The sequence below is a fragment of the Ambystoma mexicanum genome, chromosome 9 (genome assembly GCF_040938575.1).
Source record: "Ambystoma mexicanum isolate Mex_15411 chromosome 9, UKY_AmexF1_1, whole genome shotgun sequence".
Taxonomy (NCBI): Eukaryota; Metazoa; Chordata; class Amphibia; order Caudata; family Ambystomatidae; genus Ambystoma; species Ambystoma mexicanum.
In genome coordinates, this window is record NC_090931.1 from 1378344672 (window position 1) to 1378365414 (window position 20743).

General features: G+C 45.4%; 1 protein-coding gene across 1 annotated transcript in view; it reads left to right on the forward strand.

Moving 5' to 3' along the window:
* The window catches only part of LOC138489132 (contactin-associated protein-like 5), a 1196734-nt gene that overhangs the window by 1067058 nt on the left and 108933 nt on the right, over window positions 1–20743 (forward strand). The window contains exons 20-21 of the mRNA XM_069616767.1: window positions 1153–1283; window positions 4706–4793. Coding sequence (XP_069472868.1) covers window positions 1153–1283; window positions 4706–4793 — 219 coding nt within the window. The remainder of the gene's footprint in view (window positions 1–1152; window positions 1284–4705; window positions 4794–20743) is intronic.

Below are 20743 nucleotides of genomic sequence, written 5' to 3' on the forward strand. Positions count from 1 at the left end.
GGGTGGACTTGGAAAAAAAAGAGGCCCTGGAAACCTTTTTTAAAGTGGCCCCATATTACACATTTTTAGCAAGACCAAACCTTTTCCTTTTAGAACATTTGAAAACACAAAAGAGGCCCGAGGTCCAGGGGCCTATTGGGACATCTCCAGAGTTCCCTATAGGCCAGTCCACCCAGACCTCTCACAGTGTGCGTACCACAGCTCATCTTTCATGGTCAGGAATGTTGAGAGACTTGTGGTCTACTCTATGCGATCAGATGGTGGTGCCAAGGTTTAGAAAGTCAGGCCATTGTACCCTTGCCAGATGGCAATTCCTCACAATTGTCATCCCCTATGATTGATCTTGTCATAGTATGCTCTTTAAAAAACACTCATTGTGTAACTGCCTATAGAGTTGTTTCATATGCAATGTTTGTGACCACAAACAGACTAAATAACACACACGTATTACAGTAACATAGTACCGGCGGTCTGGTAAATCGGCCACGGCAATTCTGTTAATCCCCATTCCTGTAGAGTCCCATAGGACTCCATGGGAATGGGGAGGATGGAGGCACTGGCACTGTGCGCAACAGTGCTGCTGCTTCAGTGAAACTCTGTGGGAGGGTGCCTTCCCACCCCCGCCCACAGAACTTGTAGATTGCCTGGCTGGAAACAACTGTACTGGTAAGCTAACCGGCACTGTTGTTTCCAGACCGACAAACTTGTAATTGGGGCAATGACTTTATGTCCTTTTTGGTGGGGCCACAAAATGTCCTAAACTGGTCCTGACTACCTCGATATTGCCTTAGGATACAACTTTTGCTAACTGCTTGACACTGGAGCAAAGGCCGGTACCTGTTCCAGCGATGTTCTAAGATCTGTTTAGTAAAAATGAAAATATCTATGACCTCTCCTGCACTGTCGTTGCGCTGTGGTAAGTGTGATTCTCTCTTGTGCGTTGTTAACCAGGAATGTTTTCTACTATGTACCTTTCAGTGAATGTTTAACTGCAGTTGCCTCTCCCCACCTCTCTCTGCTGTGGATGCTCCATTGCCACTTCCCCTTGTGGTGTGCTTTTAAACAGCTCTCTCCTAACCTGGTGCTATGCCCATACATCTGAATCTATGTGCATGCGTTCACAAAGCACTGTATATTTATCCTCCTCTCAAGGGAGTTTGCAGATCCGATACAAACTGAACCAGGACAGATCCACGGTGTTATCGGTAGATTCAGCCAACTTTGCCAAGAGACACATGCACTACTTCCAACTCAAAAGAGAAGCGAAGGAGCTCTCCATTCAGGTAATACATGCTGCTGCAGTCATGTCAATATGTCCAATGTTCTCGCGGACATGGGTAACATGTGAATGGCTTTCAAAACGGTTCTTTCTGGGTACTTTTCCTTTCAGGAGTCCCGTGTTATACAAATAAAGGGACAGTGTTTGCTTGCATTGTGTCTAATCAGCATTTTAAATATAAGGCTCGTTTGGTGCCATTACAGCCCATGGAACGAAGAAACATCAGTGAGGCATGGCAGGGTGCTGCACCTGCACACTGTTACTCCTAAATAGCACGTGCCAGCTGGAAATGCATACACACGTTACATGTCATTGAGTGCGTATTGTTTGTGTGTGTACAACATATAAATTATGCTATGTTAATGACATCAAAAATACATAGCCCGTATTGCAAATAGGTAGCATATTTAATCAATATATGTTGTATACTTGAAATAAAAGATGTTCTGGAAGACATATATGCTACCAGAGCCTAATTACTGCTGCAAATGCATGCTCTAGGCCCAACAGAGTCACTGAGTAATTAGGCACGTTCAAAGGAGTAACTTGAGGTGATATGATTGGTTATTTATAATGCGCTTAATACCCAGAGGTTTCTAAGCACAGATCTGGGGATCGAACCTGTGTTGCTCCGTGTTGTCTTGTTTCCAAGGCAAGCACGTTGCCACTGAGCTATCCTCCCAAGACATCAGCTCTGTTGAAAATAACAGTACAGTCATAATTGTCATGCTACCCTGCAACCCCACATAGTATCACGTAAGGGTGCTCAAACACTCCCAAAAGAGGGCGAGTGGAATTTGTGATGATCACTTATCTGGTGATCCATAAAATCCTGGGGTCACTAATAATAATTTGATATTTATATAGTGCTTTAATCCAAAGCGCTTTACATTGCACATATTTACATACACTATCATTTGACATTTGCACTGCCCCGTGACCGCCCTCCTTCAGCCCACTAGGCCTGCCGTGGCACTCCCCAGTAGCACAACAATTTTTTTAAACTTGTTGCTATTCTTTTTTTCCTTTTCCAGCGCTGTAAAATCTGAAAAGAGTTCAACATGACACAATGGCATTTGGGGCCACCCAGACCCCAATATGAAAAAGGTGTATGTTGGGGTTGGTGGTAGCTTGTCCTCCCTCTGAGTCAATATCTGTAACCCCTGGCTGAAATTGAACTCCTGTTACCTCTAAGTGTCCTAACTGGTAACCACTGGCTGAACTTGAAGCTTGGTGAACAGCCTCAAATACATATATTTATTTATACCCCATCAATGATATGCTTGCATCCAAATGAGCTAAACCGATTCACTAGGGCCATCGTATGGGCCACCCATTTATTTTATTGTTTTAAAAAAAAAATGGTATTGTTCATTTATAGCGCGCTTAATACCAGCGAGTGGTTTCTAAGCGCGGGATCAGGATTCAAAGCTGTGTTGCGCCACGTTCTTTTGCTTCCAAGACAAACGTGCCACCCCTCAGCTTGCCATAGTTGACTGGTCTTGTGCAGAAGCTTTAACCTTACCCACCATGTTGCACTACTACTAGGGTGGGCCCTCAATGTCATCTCCAAGATGGCACCCCATGCCTATCGACATGCCATGCGGAGCTGAAGCTTATGGGCATCCACACATACTTCATGAGCGCAGCACTGGTAGGGTCGAACTTTGAGAACTGCACTTGCACTCGCCGGGAGCTGCGTCCTTATCTCTTTATCAGTGTTTTTAAAAAAAGTATGTTTTACTATGAACTGTTATGTCCTAAAATGCTGTATGATATAGCTCGTTATTAATTTGCTTTCACAAATGTGTTTCTGTTATTGAACATATGCGATTTATTTCCAATATCCAATATTTGTACTGACATTTTGCACAGAAGTGAATAGTATGGAATTGCTAAACTCACTATGACATGTATCTACTGTTGACTGTTCTCAGAACATTGGTGTGCAGGGGACGGGAGTATCCTTACGTTTAGGATACTATACTTTGTCCAATTAGCTAGTTCAGGTCATAGAACGTTATGCTATAATCACTTAACTGGTGCCCTTGTTAAACATGTCAAAACAAAATAATAGGAGAGAAGCAAAGAAAAGAGGCTCAAAGAATAGTGGCGTGTCCAAATGTGGTTGTGAAGCTCATTATTGTAGTGTGTTTAGGTGACTGACTTTGTAATGTAAGTGGTCTTGTATAGAGCCTGTCTGCCACTATTGGTGGTCTCACTGTGCTTGGCTGTGTACGGAAAAGGGAGGGTGGGATAATTAGTAGGACAGACGGAAAGGCAGATGCACAGCCTGTGGTTTGGATGGGTGCTTCCTGCATGCCACATTTCTTTTTTGGGAGTAAGTTTGGGTCTGTTTAGCTGCTGATGTGGGAGAGTGTGACAGGGCTAAAGAGGAGAGCTTAGTCGTGGCTCGGGTAGTGTTCATGTGGTAATGGCTCGGCCTGTGGTGGCCATATGTGGGGAGGTCTGTGTGTGTAGTGCAAGTTGGTAGGAGATCTTACAAGAGGGGAGCCAGTTATTTGGGGGAAAAGGGGAATAGTCGTTACAAGGCTAAACACCCTACAACCCTATGCAGGGAATATTTGGTCACAATATGAGTTTATTCCATTTATCTATGGGTGAGGGAGGGGTTGATCAGTGACACAGATTCTTGCTCAGGGAAGAAGTACAACATGCTGGCAAATCATGTGGGCCCTTCATGTCAAACACTTGTATGTTTGCAGTCAGAGAAACAATGTCAGGTGTTTGCATCTCATTTTTAGTCATTGCTGAATAGATGCCTTTCGGTGTTAAAGGGACGCAGATGTATACTTTTGGATCTACTGTAAAAAGGGAAGCTGCATCTCTCCCCCCACATAGTATGTAGATACATGAGCAGTTACTGTAACATCAATGTTGAGATTATAGGAAGACTTGGATGCTACCCCAAAATTACCAGGCAACAAAGTCTAGCAATAACATGACTGCACCGACTGAAATATATACAACCCGTGCTGCTCACTATACTTACACATACCCAATTAAAATAAATAAAACAGTTACACATATTATATGGTTAAACAAGTACATCTTATTTTGAGACTAAATTAATTTGAACGAGCAAGGAATGCTTATTTAGCAAGACATGTCCCCCACGCTCAGAGTGACCCTTGAATGTGGGAATGCCCTCCCTGTTTTAAGGCAGTTTCCTGTGCATTTATGTGGGTCTTTCTGGGGCCATACTTGCACACCTATATCTAGTGACTTATGCAAACGAGTGACCAGTGTACTTTAAACAAATGTAAGGCTAATTCATTCTTCATCTGTATGTTTTAAGGGAATACATTCTTTAATCCCAGGGCCCTGCACCCTAATTTCAGAAAGAGCTGCTAAATAAAGAATGTGTTTCTCAACATTCACCTGTATTCCTTTCATCTCCTTTAGGTTGACCAACATGCCAAATTAAAGTATACATTCTCACCAGATGTTGAATTTAAGGCAGTCAAAACTCTGACTCTAGGACACATTTCAGGTAAATGTTTAAGTGATTTGAAACGTACAGAATGGTCTCGCTGTGAAATTATATCTTTCTGACATCAATTTTAAATGCCAAAGATATGTTTCAGAGGTTGCAGTGAAATAGGTGTTCTGGAACCCAGTGGCTGCCGACGATGAGGGTTTTCTTTATAATGGATTCACGATTTGATCAGCCTGTTGCACAAACTCAAACTCTGGTTTTGTTCTGATTACAGGTGCTTTAAATTGCCAGCTTACTATTGATCACCCTGAGACAACATCTTTGGGTGACCTTGATTGATCTTTTAGGAACGTTTATTGTCTTAGAGGGGAGGGATGGATGAATGTAATGGAGGGCTGGAATTTGTTAAAATACAATGGAAGTGTAACAGGAGATAAGCCTTGTAGGTCAACATGTTGTGGACATTCTTATTCAACCAATGATTGTGTCTTCTTTTCATTTGATCTTTATGATGTAAGAGGATTCGATTCAGCACTACAGCTAAGTTAACGCCTAGTCTAGAATACTGAATGAAAACCCTTATTGATATATCTTTAGGTCCAGTTCATGCGTTCTGGATGACTACCCTTATATAACACCCCTCTCTTGGAATCCCCCTGACCCCACTGAGCCAAGAAGTAGTTCTGTTTTGCAAGTTTAAAAGGTTTATTTGCTAATTTAAAATATATATATCACACTTTATAATAAATTAATACTTGAATAGCACACTTAATCTGATATGATAAAGATCAACAACGGAGAATCTGGCACTCGCACGCTTCTTATAATCACTAATGAGTTGACATGAAATGGATAAAGTAGCACACTGGTAAATAGGAACAAAAGTATAATGTGGTAGAGGATGCTTTATGTAAGCTCAGGTGGATGCAATATTCAATGAATGCAGTACAGAAAATACGCAATATGATTTCAACCAAACAATGTAATCACTTTTCTCTGGCTATTCACTCCCCCCCTCTTTATGCAATGCAAGGAAATGGGAGGAAAGCACACAGTTCTCAAAAATGCAATCAATGTAAATCAGTCCACCCCAGCAGGCTTAGACAACAGAAAACAGATAGGAGTTTTGACAACACAAGCCCAAATGCTTTGATATGTGCTAGCAATGGATGAGAAATATGCTAAATTTGCTTTTAATTCCCTTTCAGAGGTTCAGGGTGAGTGGTATCTAGTTAATATTAGTCCAGGCTCACACTAGCAATGATGCAGGGATAGTTAGCAGGTTAAACGAATTTCTGGCAAATGGAAGGCAAGCAGCAACAGTTTTTTACACGTGAAGAAATTGCAAATCGCGGCAAAATTCGCGGATGCGTGTTCCGCGATTGCGGTAAAACTATAAGGGATAGGAATGCGGTTCTAGGTTCATAGGAAAGCCACGATTCTAAGCTATCAGAGGAAAGTTACTGCAAGTCTCTAGCCCAAACGGTTGCGGAGATATGAGCGATTTAATAGAGGTCGTTTTTGGTTTTGCAACTTTTAAAAGCTCAAAATGACAAGTGACAAATTTTTGCAGCTAGAATGACAGGTGACAGATTTGGATCTATCAGGCAGTTCTACTTAGGTTAAATAGATTGAATGGATGAATTTAAACTAAGAGCTTTGGTTTGGTACAGTTTGGCGGTACTCACAAGAGATTTTAAACAGGAAAGCGACTTGGTCACGGACTTCAGTCTGGTCAGGTCTTCCCGGGTTCTGCTCACAGCGCCTGGCCTCTGGAACTGCTCACAGCGGTCTGGTCTGGGTCTCTCTGGGTACAGCACTGCTTTCTCTCTGGTCTGGTCTCTGCTAGGCACCGGTTCTCTGGGTCTCTCTGCTCTGGATAGATTGAAGTCTCTAGTCTGGCTTTCTGTAGGTTGATGAATTTCAAGTTTGTATGGTCCAGCAGAGTGCGTTGCAGCAAATGGAATTGAAGGTCTCTCTCTAAGTTTCAGTGGTCCATTTATATGTTCTCCAAGTGGGTGTGTGTGCAGCATCACTAGACTTGCCCCTCTCACTTGTCATTGGTCAAGCTTCCATCCCTCCGCTTGATTGGGGAATGAACTGTGAGTCAGAGGGATGTCATTTTATGGCTTGCAGATGGGACATTCCCCTGTCATCTGTGCACCCAAATCTATATATGATCAAAATACATACTTCAGAGTTACACAGTTGTTTGAAATTACATATACATGGTGTGGCTGAATTTAGCCATGTCTCTGTCCAAATCTGCTTTTTCTAGGAGCTTGCATTCAGAGATGGTACATAATTGACTTTTTAACTGCCTTTTCAATTTCTGACATGGACCCAACTTTACATACATGTGTGCAGGGAGTAGGGACATTAACTGATGAAGTTTCAGATTTTTAACATGCACACATTTAGAGTAATATCCACTTTTCCGCTAAAACCCCCCCGAACATACCACTGGTTCCTACCATGTCTTAAACTGTGGGCAGAAAAATCACAAGAATTATGGTATCATTTATGAAATTTTCACATGTCCGCACCATGAGTTATTAATCTTTTTCTAAACAATATTCTGGCTACAAAGGGGTGTGGTTTTCTCTCAGCACAAGGTAGAATACTGGTTCATCCAGTTCTGCCAAGCCAGCTTGCTCTCACAGGCAGTGCCCCTCCCAGCTCCTGCCAAGAGGAAGCTACATTTTACGACTGCGGTAATAAAAACCTTTGCCTGAGTGAAGAGGGCTTTGTTCACTCTCCTGCAGAGCACAGGTAATTCAATTATCAGATAGATGGCATATCCTTAGTGTGGGCAGCAAAAGGAAGATTGGCCTGGGAACCCAGTTGTGACTCAAGTTTCACTCCTGATGGGGGTAGCTGTCAAGCAAAATCAAGTTCCTTAAGCCAGACCTTCAGCTAACTGGCAGGTTTTTTGTTGCTTTTTAACTTAACTTGCAATTTTACACATGCAGCTAGAATGCTGATTCTAAGTGCAAAACTATGACATTTCAACAGTTACAAAGGCATGTGACACCAAACATAGGTCACTCATTTAATCTAAACATTTTCGATTTTAGTGTCTTTAAATCCAGTGCAACTTAAACTGCTGCAATCCACAGCTCAGCCAGTCTTGTTATAAACCTTGTCTTATGATCTTCATTTCCCAGATTTTGTAGGCACACAAAACTCCATTCTGCCAAATGTCTGCTGGTGTTCAGTAAATATTTTGCACATATTGCAATGTTTGAAAATAGGCATTTTGACTTGCCTTCAGGGAAACACAGAGTGGTTTTAAAACGCCGGCTTTTGGATAGTGGTGAGTACTGGTACTGCACCCATTTTTGGGATTTAAGAAATGAATTCCCCACACTTCTAGGTTGCATTTGGCAATCAGCATTGCCTCTCTGAACTCACAATATAGGCGAAATGGGATTTTCCTGTGCATTTTCTGGGGAGCTCTGGCCATTATGATGTTTTCAATGCCAGTATTGCACAGTTTTGAGGTAGGGCCCGGATGCATGGGTAAATACATCCCACAAGCCCCCCTTCTTGCGGTGGCCATCTGATCCTTCACTAATGGGACCCGCAAGATCTGGGATGTAGTTCTCATCTTCTTCCGATGAATGGCACAGTTCAGCATCTTTTTCTCCATCCGGTCGGATCGATCGGTTCTCCTCGCCGGTCCTGATGGGAGTATTGGGCGGTCCACTGGACCCATTGGATCTTCGTTCCCGGTCTCCGGATCGTCCTTCTTGGTCATTCTTCATGGTTTCATCTCTCCTAGGATGATAAAGCAAAAGCGGCAATATCTACTCATAGACGATTTTTTCCACCACTGTTGAGATAGTGGGGCAGCATATGCATTTTATCATAACGAACATTACATTCTTATTTTAATAAAAACAGTATGACTAAGAGACAGTTTCATACAAATCACAGTATGTTAGAGACTAAATGTGGTATGTTTTATGATTGGAACTGAATTAGTCTGAGACAGTACCCGCTAGGATTCCAGAGGATTCCTCCAGTTGTTGCAGAACGTGCCTGGGATGGCAACACTTCAACTGGTTTATGTGGACCCATTTGTCTTCCCCCTCTGCCAAAGGACCTTTGGGGATGTGGATTTTGTAGGCCACAGGGGAGATCTTATCGACGATCTCAAAGGGTCCCTTCCATGTAGGCAAAAATTTGCGCTGCTTGGCCTGGTTCCTTTGGAAGTTGTATAGATAGACCCGGTCTCCCACCTGATATTCCTTCCTGGAAGTTTTCAGGTCATAATGGGTCTTCATGCTATCAGCCGATCTTTCTAGATTCCGCTGAGCATAAGCAAAAGCATGTTGGAGGTGTTTCCTTAAATTCTCTACATACTCATGAGTAGTGGAGGCATTTATCAGTGTCTGCTCTTGGGTCCTATAGAGCAAATGCTGAGGAAGCACCATCTTGCGCCCAGTCATCAACTCAAATGGTGACATTTTGGTTGCAGATGAAGGGGTAGATCTGATAGCCATTAGGACCAGAGGTAATCGGATATCCCAACTTGGCCCAGTGTCTGCCACAAACTTCTTTAATATGCTCACAATTGTCCGGTTATATCTCTCTACTGCCCCAGAAGAAGCTGGTCTGTAAGCAATATGCAGCTTTCTCTTGACCCCCAGTATCTCCCACATCTTTGTCATTACTTCACTGGTGAAGTGGCTACCTCTGTCTGACTCAATCCTTTGAGGTAGACCAAAACGGGAAAAGATGTGGTTAATCATCAAGGCAGCTGCAGTTTCTGCCTTGCAATTTGGGGCTGGGAGACATTCCACCCACTTGGTAAACAAGCATGTCACAGTCAACATGCACTTATTCCCCCTAGCCGAGCGAATCACAGGGCCTACAAAGTCGATTTGTAAATCTGACCATGGCAGTGTCATCCCCCGCTTTTGGAGAGGCGCGCGGTGCGTGAGGGATGAAGGCTGAAATTGTGCACACACAAGACACCCCTTCAAGTATTGGTCGAGGTCCTGCCCCATGTGTGGCCAGTATGCAACCTCTCTTAAGATTTCCAATGTTGTGTGAAACCCCCTAGGACCGGCGGTGGCCGCATCATGGGCGTGACTTAACATCAGGCTTCGGAATGAGGTAGGAACCACCCACTGATCGTGGCCAGCTTTGGATTTCCTTACCAACAAACCGTCTTGGATCCGGAACATTTTTGGACATTTCATCAACACTCTTAGGTCCTCTTTCCCAATGTAATCGGTATCCGTCAGGGGAAAGTTCTCAGGGTCCTCAAGGTGCTGGTAAAATTTACCAATTATTGGATCCCCCTTCTGAGCGGTGATCAAATCAGCATCAGGGGTCTCCTTACTCCATTGTGCCATTGAGAGGTCGTTGTGAGCATTTGTCTGGGACCTAGTGATAGCAGTGACCTGGATTTCCCCCAACAGGGACTCAATCTCAATTAGATTCCCTTGGATGGCTCCGGTTTTGGCCAGCTGATCAGCTAAGTCATTTCCAGTTTTGTCTGGTCCCTCTACTTTGGAATGACCCTTGATCTTCTTCCAGTAGATGGTCATCCAATTCGATGTGACCAGATCATCAATGTTTTGGATCAACTTCCCATGTTTCAAGGGTTTGTTGTTAGCACATAACATGCCTCTGGTTTTCCAATTAACCAGGTGCTCCACGAACCCGTTCCGTACATAATCCGAATCTGTGATTATGACCAGTTCGTGGAGTTGATGCTGGACAGCAGTGAGGATGGCCTGATGCACAGCCATCAATTCTGCCACCTGACTACTTCGGGGACCAATTTTGTATCCAGCGGAGGGTTCTGGGGACTCATTCACCCATGCATTCCCTACGCCGGCCACCAGTTCTTTCTCCCCGTTGTTGTCAACATGGTAAGAGCATCCATCCACATACACAGTGGGCATTCCCTCACACTTGTCTTCTTCAAAGACTTTGTGGGGGGAATTAAGGTATGCCTCCATGTTGTCCTTTATTTTTAGACTTTCATCCTCGAGACAGTTTTCTCTGGCACAATCATGCAAGTCAGCCAGACCTTGCGCGAGGGGACTCTTCTTGTTTTGGCCATATCTGACCTCCACAGGAAAGCCTTGCATTGACAGAATCCAGGAAGTAATTCGGGAATTCCTCACATTTCCGGCCCGGATTCTGTCACTCTGGAGATATTGCAGAGGCTGGTGTGGAGTCTCCACTATGATGTGTTCCCCCTGGATAAACGGGCGGTAATTCTTCAATGCCCACACCGTTGCCAGGAGTGCCTTCTCACAATCGTTGAATTTTTCCTCCACAGAGGATAAAGTTTTGCTCGCATAGGAGATTACTTTATTGACCTTGTCATGCTTTTGATATAATACTGCCGTCAAGCACGTATTAGAGAACCCTGTCTCCAGGAAGAACTCCTTGTTTCTGACAGGGTAAGCTAGGCAAGGCGCTTGTGAGAGGCTTCTTTTGAGTTGTTTTACTGCCTCGGCTTGTTCTGGACCCCATTCCCACTTGACCCCCCCCTTCAGGAGATGAATCAGGGGTCTGGTGATCTCTGCGTAGCCCTCAATGAACTTTCTGCTGTAATTAGTCAGTCCAAGGAGGCTCCTTAGTTCCCGCAGAGTTGTGGGGTCTTTCAGTTTCTGAAGTGCTTCCACTTTCTTTTCCTGGGGACAGAGACCCTGAGGAGTAATCTCATGCCCCAAGAAATTAACACGGGTTCTACACCACTGTGCTTTCTGAAAGGAAAGTTTTGCTCCGGCGGCCCTCAACTGTGTCAGAACATAACGGATCTCCGCTATGTGTTCCTAAACAGTTGAGCTTTTGATGAGGACATCGTCTACATAAGCCAGGTTACCCCTTGCACCCAGGTCGGGCATGGCCTTATGTAGGAAAATATTGAACTCATTACCGGAGTTAAGGTATCCGAAGGGAGTCCGGGTCCATGTGTACTGCTGGCCCCCAAAGGTAAAAGCCAGCTTGTATTGGTCCTCCCTACTGACAGGCACAGTCCAGTATCCATTGGTCAGGTCTATTGCAGTGAATACCTGTGACCCCTGAATCTGGGCCAGCCCTTGGTCAATGTAGGGAAGAGGCCATCGGGAAGTATGGACCCGTTTGTTGAGCTCCCTGAGGTCGGCGCAGAGTCTCCACTGGCCGTTTGGCTTCAATATTCCCAGCACCGGATTATTGAAGGTGCTGTGGACTGGACGGATTATTCCCCGGTACTCAAGGTTCTTAATTATTTCAGTAAGGGACTCCATTGATGCGAGAGGCAAGCGATATTGCTTCACAAACACAGGAGTCATGCCAGGGTCCGTGGGGATCGTTGTTGTGTGGATGTCAGTGCGACCACAGTCATATGAGTCTACCGCAAAGAGATCTTGGAAATCCAAGAAAACTTGTTTCAACTTTTGCTTTTGTTCCAGCGTCACACAGGAATCAGCTAGGTTGACTCTCTCTTCCACCATCTGCCTGAAGCCTGGAAAGACTTCTGGTTTGGCTATTTCCGCGGCCTCCTCCAGCTGGGTGGAGAAGTCCCTGGTCAGAGTGCTGATTTGGACCGGAGGCTCCAGGTGGGAAAGGCAGCCCTCATGTACCTGGAAAATCACCTCATCCCTCCTGAAGTCACACGTCACATCTTCCTTACCATAGGGGCAGGAAGTGTACACCAGGAAGTTCCCCCCATGCCGGGTAAAAATCCTGTCTGGTGTTGTATTGTCATCACTGTCACTGTCAAAACAGTCCTTGGGGATTGGTCCTAACAGTTCGTTACCTAAATCCATGGAAAAATGTCGGTCATCAACCGCCATTCCAATAATGGTGCCTGCGGCTAGAGTAATACTCTTTAAGTCGCTGTTATCCACCTCTATTGGAATGGTGTCATGTTCTAGGTTGACTAATGGAGTTGGGTTTACCCCCAACCCTTGCTGTTGGAGAGAAGCATTTAGATGTATGTAAGCATCAGGGTTTTTCAACTCTTGTCCCCTTTTAACTTTCACTTCCAGGGAGAATTGTCGGGTCCTTTCTGGGATGGTGACTTCCTCTTTAACCTGAATTTCAACTGCATAAGGTAGCAATTGAGCTGACCTAAATGCTTTTTCTGGATCATCAAAGCCCATGGGATTATCCGCTAATCGGGACCAAGCTTTGAAGTTTATTAGGTCCAAACTAATGGCAAAGCGATTGAGAATGTCACTGCCTAAGTAAAAGGCGGCAGGGATGTCTCGCACGACCCAACAATTGTGGACTATGCTCTTGTTGCCAATGGAGATTTTGAGCATACACCTGCTTGGCAGGAGATGTTTGGAATTAGGTGCTTCCAGGTCCATTTCCCATTTGTCTATCAGTTTGAAGGTGGGAATGGCTGGATCTTTTGGGAGTTGGCGGAACATGGCTTCGCTGATGAAGCTCTTACCGTTGTTCACACACACTCGAGCGAGAACAGAGTCCTTCCCACCATTTAACTGAACAGGGATGAACAACTGCTCTCCAATTTGCTGAATCTCAGCCAGGCTCTGAGCTGATTTCACATCTTTCTGGACTATAGGAGTGGGAGTTTCTGACTGTGGATTAGTATAGAATTTCAGAGTGTTTCCTTCCAGCGTGGAATACCACTTTAGACTGGAAGGAAGGTTGATTTTCAGAAATAGTGAGGACCCCCCATCACCAGTCTGTTGTCCTACTGCTATTACTGTCACGTCTGGAATTTGGTTGTTCTGGAAGTGAAATTCTACTTGGTCCGATTTTTGTTCAACCATGTGGCATGTGCCGTTTAAACTAACATGGTTGACACTCTGTTTTAATTTTATTGGTCGGCTGGTCTGGGTCCAGAGGACCTTGTTTACACAATCTATTAGGGGTGACAACCTTCTCAGGAGGTCATTCCCTAGTAAACAAGGGGTGCCCTCTGGGGTCACAACTATGACCGGGTGTTTCAACTTGTGTCGCCCGATCTTAATGTCCAAGTCTGCCGTCCCCTCGACGGGAATTTCCTTCCCGTCAAAGTTCTGCAGTTGTCCAGGAAGAGAGGTGAGAGGAATTTGGTAATTCTCTCCCCTTCCTGCATTCAGTTCGTCAAAGGCCCTTCTGGACAGAAGGGTAGCTTGAGATCCAGTGTCCACCAGTGCCGAGATTGTACCCTGCCCCTGTACTTGTACCGGGGCATAATATCTTCCCTCCTTCTCCTCAAGGGGGCACAGATAATGTACATTTTTGGACAACTGGTGGGCTAATTTTCTGGTTTTGGACATCGCTAGCGAAGAGATTTGGGCAGAATTCTGTGGAGAGCCTTGGGAATCTGAAAGAAAAATTTGGCAACTGGAGATCAGAGCCATTGTGGGTTCCCCTGGCTCCGGTTCTGGGCCACCCCCCCCCTTTTTGGAGGCAGTCACCAGGATGGGTTTGAACCAGGGGATTTTCTTGCTGTTGGTTCTGGGATGAGATGGTGGGCGGCGGTAGCTCAGTCTCCACATCTCCCCAGTCTGGATTTGCATCCCTAGGGACCCATTTTTCTTTGGGAGGAGTTCCCCCCTCTCTGAAGGAGAAGATCCTTTTCCCAGGATCCTCTGAGGATCCCTCTCCCTCAAATTGGAAGATCTGTACTTCCTCCTCAAACTGAGTCTGTTTGGGTCTTTTGTTTCTCCTACCCCCCCTCTGCTCCTTAGGAGGCAGACTTTCAGGGGCAAGAGATTTTGTTTCCGGTTCCTGGGTTTCCAGGGGCTGTTTACAAGTGAGGAAGGAAGCTTCCTCCAAGGCTTTACACCCCCCTTCCCCTTGTGCCTCCTCCCTGGGAACCGGTGTGTTATCGGGGTGCTGCCCCCGTCATTGTTCTGGAGCACCAGGTCCAGAGTTGGGTGCGTTCTGCACTGGCACGCTGATCTGAGGGTTCTGCTGCGCCCTCAGTATGTGACCCATATCCCGCGCCATGTTTTGAACCTGGCGCTCTAACTGGGAAACCCGCTCAGGCTGATACGGGGCCCTGTTTTCTCCCCTGGGCTGATCCCGGGAAGGGTAGCTGTCCCTCCTCTGGTAATACCCCGGGTTGGGAAGATTTGGGTACCCCTCCACCCTTGGCCTCCCCTCTCCCGGATTCAGTGGTCTGGGCTCAGGGAAGTGGGGAAAGAAGGATGGATGGTTTTGGGGCTGGAAGTCGGGTGGATATCTGGGAAAAAAGTTCTGCCCAGGGTTTGGTAAATTTCTGCCCTCCGGTGGGAAGTTGGGAGGGAAGTTCCCTGGGTTAGGTGCTTGGCTGGATCCCCCCCCTTGGGCTGGAGGAGTCCACACATAACCCAGGATGGGTCTGTTACCTTTGTAGCGAGGACTTACATAGTCAGGAGAGCGAGGGACCCCATTTGTGGGGCTGCCTCCCTGGCTCCCTGTCTGTGACTGGCCCGAGGACCTTCTGGGCCTAGCATTATTAGGTGCAGGTAGGTTTTTAGGCCCCCCCATCTCCAAATCCAAAACGGGGGTGACCTTTACCTCTGCCACCTTGGCAGCAGCAGGGGTGCTGTTGGCTTTGGGATTTTTCTGGGCATTGCTTTTATTTTCTATGGGCTTCTGCACCTCATAGATGCGGGTAGCCTGTTCAATGACCCAGTCTAAAGATCTTTTCTCGTGAAAATCCCTCACGAGCTGGGTCATGATATATTTGGGCAAGGCATGGAAAAACGTATTGACAAATTCCCTGCTATCCGTGCGCACCCTTCTTGTGGTCTGTGCAAAAGCGCGCTTTAACTCCTGCACAAATTCTTGTGGGGCCTGATCCTCCCCACATTGCAAATTGTAGGCTGCCTTGCGAGCCTCTTGAGGATTTCTGTGAACAGAAAAATGTTTCAGGATGGCCGCCTTATAGGTGGACCATCTTAAATGATTTTGGTCCTCCAGCCCCGCAAAGAAACTGGAGTATTCCGGGGAGAAGGTCCACTTTACATATTGAATGCAGCTTTGGCTGTCCTTCAAATGGAAAGTCTCCATCATTTGTTCAAACAACTCTAAGTGCTCCCAAACAGAATACTTAGCGTTCTTATGGTAAGGCGTGATGACGCTCCTGATCGCCTTAATCTGCTTTAAGGGGTCCTTAAGCAAGGCCCTTTTTGCCTTATTGGCCTTTTTGGTTCGGGTAACCCTTGTCCATTCTTCCTCGGACTCAGAGGCACTGCTCCCAGAGGTTCCCGTCTGTTCTTCCAGGTTTTCCCGGATTCTGCGAGCCTGGGAATGGCTGGCAGAATGTGGGGACCTGGTCTCCTGTGTCCTGCGCAGTTCAGAGGAGTCTTCAGATTCCTCCTTGCTGCCAGGATTTGATGGGTACCCCCTCCACTGACCTAACTGGGCAGAGGTTTTCAGGATGCCCTTAATGGGCCTACTCTCCTGGGGTTCCCCACTGAACTGTACTGTACTTGGGTGCCCATACCCAGATGCCCACCCCTCCATTCCTGGATGGTACTGGCCTATGAGCCCCATGCTTCTGGCTGGATAGTAATCTGCCATCCCTGTGGCCCTGTGCTCATGTGCGCCAGGGGACATGGGGGTGGCAGAGTCCAGGGACTGAGAGGTATGAGGGCCTCTGGTACTAGGGCTCCTGAGGTTATGCTCCGGAGTTTCCATTTCCCAGCGAACCTCATCTCTATCCGCCCCTGCTCCCTGTTGCAATGCAAGAGCCTGCATTTGTGCCTTCAGTTCCTCAGTTAAGGCCTTACTCGACTCTATCAGTCTCTCCTGCATCGCTACCTGCTGTTGGAGCCTATCATTGTGTTGACAGAGGGCCTCATTTTCCCTCTGTGCTTCCTGGTTGGTCCTGGAGAACTGGGCCAGTCTTTGCTGCAGGAGGGTTACCTCCTGAGCTGTGTCCCTATTGGCCTGCTCCTTTCTTGCTAGAGCATCCTCCACCCTCCTGGTGTGCTCTAGCAAGTTCTGGTTTTCTTTTTGGAGGTCACCCAGTCCCTGGTGGGCCAGGTGATTTTCTTTCATTTTTCTTTTTAAATGGCAGACTTCCTGGCCTATGGCGTCTCTTTCCTGACTAAGAGCCTGCATTTGTGCCGCCAGGTCATCCCTTTGCCGTTGAAAGGCACCAGCTTTCTGGCGCTCCTCATCAAACTCCGCCTGGGTATCCAGGTCTTTCAGAATTAGTTTGTTGCTCTCTGCCTTCACTCTATCTAGGTGGCCTTGCAGGGTGACTACCTGCTCAGCACATACCCTGTTGAAGTCTAGCTGTTGCTCCAGCTTTTTCTGGCTTTGCAGTAGGGAGTCCAAACCTTCTTGGTGTTCCTTCTGCAAGGCCAGAAATCTGGTATCCTGTTCTGACTTTTCCTTTTGCAGCACATCCATATCCTCCTTTATTTTAGTGATGTACAGTCTGCTGTCATTTTCTGACTCCTGGCTCCTCTGCAGCCTCTGCTCAGAAGAGACCAGGTCAGCTTGGACCTTCTCTAACACCATCTGTTGCCTTTTTGCCAGATCATGGCCTTCAGCACATTTATTCTGTATGGCTCCCATATATAAATATAAATATGCCGCTATCCTAACAATCTTGTCGTGTTCATCTTTGGCCTTAGGAGCCATATATAGTTCACTCAGGGCCACATGTAATGGACCCTGATCTCTCCATAAGTCTGACCCTGTTTCAGTGACCTGTTGCGTGATGGCCTGCAACCAGGCATCCTGGCCCTGCTCAGCCCATTCACCTCTCACAAATAGTTTGTGTAAGAAGTGCTCTCTGGCTATTTTCATATCTACCAAGGTCGTCATTCTAGAGATTGGTCTCTGTCCTGACTTACAGAAGTTAGTATTTTATTTTTGCAGAACAGAACTTTTCTTGGAGTGTCCCTTTTGAGGAATGCTTCACAGCGTAATGCAGCGTGGTGATCCGACTGGATGTATGTATCTGGTCAGCTGGCACGCTGTATTAATCTGCACAAATGGTAAATCTAACCCAACATCCCGGACGAGCCCCCACTTTGTAAGAGGATTCGATTCAGCACTACAGCTAAGTTAACGCCTAGTCTAGAATACTGAATGAAAACCCTTATTGATATATCTTTAGGTCCAGTTCATGCGTTCTGGATGACTACCCTTATATAACACCCCTCTCTTGGAATCCCCCTGACCCCACTGAGCCAAGAAGTAGTTCTGTTTTGCAAGTTTAAAAGGTTTATTTGCTAATTTAAAATATATATATCACACTTTATAATAAATTAATACTTGAATAGCACACTTAATCTGATATGATAAAGATCAACAACGGAGAATCTGGCACTCGCACGCTTCTTATAATCACTAATGAGTTGACATGAAATGGATAAAGTAGCACACTGGTAAATAGGAACAAAAGTATAATGTGGTAGAGGATGCTTTATGTAAGCTCAGGTGGATGCAATATTCAATGAATGCAGTACAGAAAATACGCAATATGATTTCAACCAAACAATGTAATCACTTTTCTCTGGCTATTCACTCCCCCCCTCTTTATGCAATGCAAGGAAATGGGAGGAAAGCACACAGTTCTCAAAAATGCAATCAATGTAAATCAGTCCACCCCAGCAGGCTTAGACAACAGAAAACAGATAGGAGTTTTGACAACACAAGCCCAAATGCTTTGATATGTGCTAGCAATGGATGAGAAATATGCTAAATTTGCTTTTAATTCCCTTTCAGAGGTTCAGGGTGAGTGGTATCTAGTTAATATTAGTCCAGGCTCACACTAGCAATGATGCAGGGATAGTTAGCAGGTTAAACGAATTTCTGGCAAATGGAAGGCAAGCAGCAACAGTTTTTTACACGTGAAGAAATTGCAAATCGCGGCAAAATTCGCGGATGCGTGTTCCGCGATTGCGGTAAAACTATAAGGGATAGGAATGCGGTTCTAGGTTCATAGGAAAGCCACGATTCTAAGCTATCAGAGGAAAGTTACTGCAAGTCTCTAGCCCAAACGGTTGCGGAGATATGAGCGATTTAATAGAGGTCGTTTTTGGTTTTGCAACTTTTAAAAGCTCAAAATGACAAGTGACAAATTTTTGCAGCTAGAATGACAGGTGACAGATTTGGATCTATCAGGCAGTTCTACTTAGGTTAAATAGATTGAATGGATGAATTTAAACTAAGAGCTTTGGTTTGGTACAGTTTGGCGGTACTCACAAGAGATTTTAAACAGGAAAGCGACTTGGTCACGGACTTCAGTCTGGTCAGGTCTTCCCGGGTTCTGCTCACAGCGCCTGGCCTCTGGAACTGCTCACAGCGGTCTGGTCTGGGTCTCTCTGGGTACAGCACTGCTTTCTCTCTGGTCTGGTCTCTGCTAGGCACCGGTTCTCTGGGTCTCTCTGCTCTGGATAGATTGAAGTCTCTAGTCTGGCTTTCTGTAGGTTGATGAATTTGAAGTTTGTATGGTCCAGCAGAGTGCGTTGCAGCAAATGGAATTGAAGGTCTCTCTCTAAGTTTCAGTGGTCCATTTATATGTTCTCCAAGTGGGTGTGTGTGCAGCATCACTAGACTTGCCCCTCTCACTTGTCATTGGTCAAGCTTCCATCCCTCCGCTTGATTGGGGAATGAACTGTGAGTCAGAGGGATGTCATTTTATGGCTTGCAGATGGGACATTCCCCTGTCATCTGTGCACCCAAATCTATATATGATCAAAATACATACTTCAGAGTTACACAGTTGTTTGAAATTACATATACATGGTGTGGCTGAATTTAGCCATGTCTCTGTCCAAATCTGCTTTTTCTAGGAGCTTGCATTCAGAGATGGTACATAATTGACTTTTTAACTGCCTTTTCAATTTCTGACATGGACCCAACTTTACATACATGTGTGCAGGGAGTAGGGACATTAACTGATGAAGTTTCAGATTTTTAACATGCACACATTTAGAGTAATATCCACTTTTCCGCTAAAACCCCCCCGAACATACCACCGGTTCCTACCATGTCTTAAACTGTGGGCAGAAAAATCACAAGAATTATGGTATCATTTATGAAATTTTCACATGTCCGCACCATGAGTTATTAATCTTTTTCTAAACAATATTCTGGCTACAAAGGGGTGTGGTTTTCTCTCAGCACAAGGTAGAATACTGGTTCATCCAGTTCTGCCAAGCCAGCTTGCTCTCACAGGCAGTGCCCCTCCCAGCTCCTGCCAAGAGGAAGCTACATTTTACGACTGCGGTAATAAAAACCTTTGCCTGAGTGAAGAGGGCTTTGTTCACTCTCCTGCAGAGCACAGGTAATTCAATTATCAGATAGATGGCATATCCTTAGTGTGGGCAGCAAAAGGAAGATTGGCCTGGGAACCCAGTTGTGACTCAAGTTTCACTCCTGATGGGGGTAGCTGTCAAGCAAAATCAAGTTCCTTAAGCCAGACCTTCAGCTAACTGGCAGGTTTTTTGTTGCTTTTTAACTTAACTTGCAATTTTACACATGCAGCTAGAATGCTGATTCTAAGTGCAAAACTATGACATTTCAACAGTTACAAAGGCATGTGACACCAAACATAGGTCACTCATTTAATCTAAACATTTTCGATTTTAGTGTCTTTAAATCCAGTGCAACTTAAACTGCTGCAATCCACAGCTCAGCCAGTCTTGTTATAAACCTTGTCTTATGATCTTCATTTCCCAGATTTTGTAGGCACACAAAACTCCATTCTGCCAAATGTCTGCTGGTGTTCAGTAAATATTTTGCACATATTGCAATGTTTGAAAATAGGCATTTTGACTTGCCTTCAGGGAAACACAGAGTGGTTTTAAAACGCCGGCTTTTGGATAGTGGTGAGTACTGGTACTGCACCCATTTTTGGGATTTAAGAAATGAATTCCCCACACTTCTAGGTTGCATTTGGCAATCAGCATTGCCTCTCTGAACTCACAATATAGGCGAAATGGGATTTTCCTGTGCATTTTCTGGGGAGCTCTGGCCATTATGATGTTTTCAATGCCAGTATTGCACAGTTTTGAGGTAGGGCCCGGATGCATGGGTAAATACATCCCACAATGAGAAATGTATTAATATGAGCACAT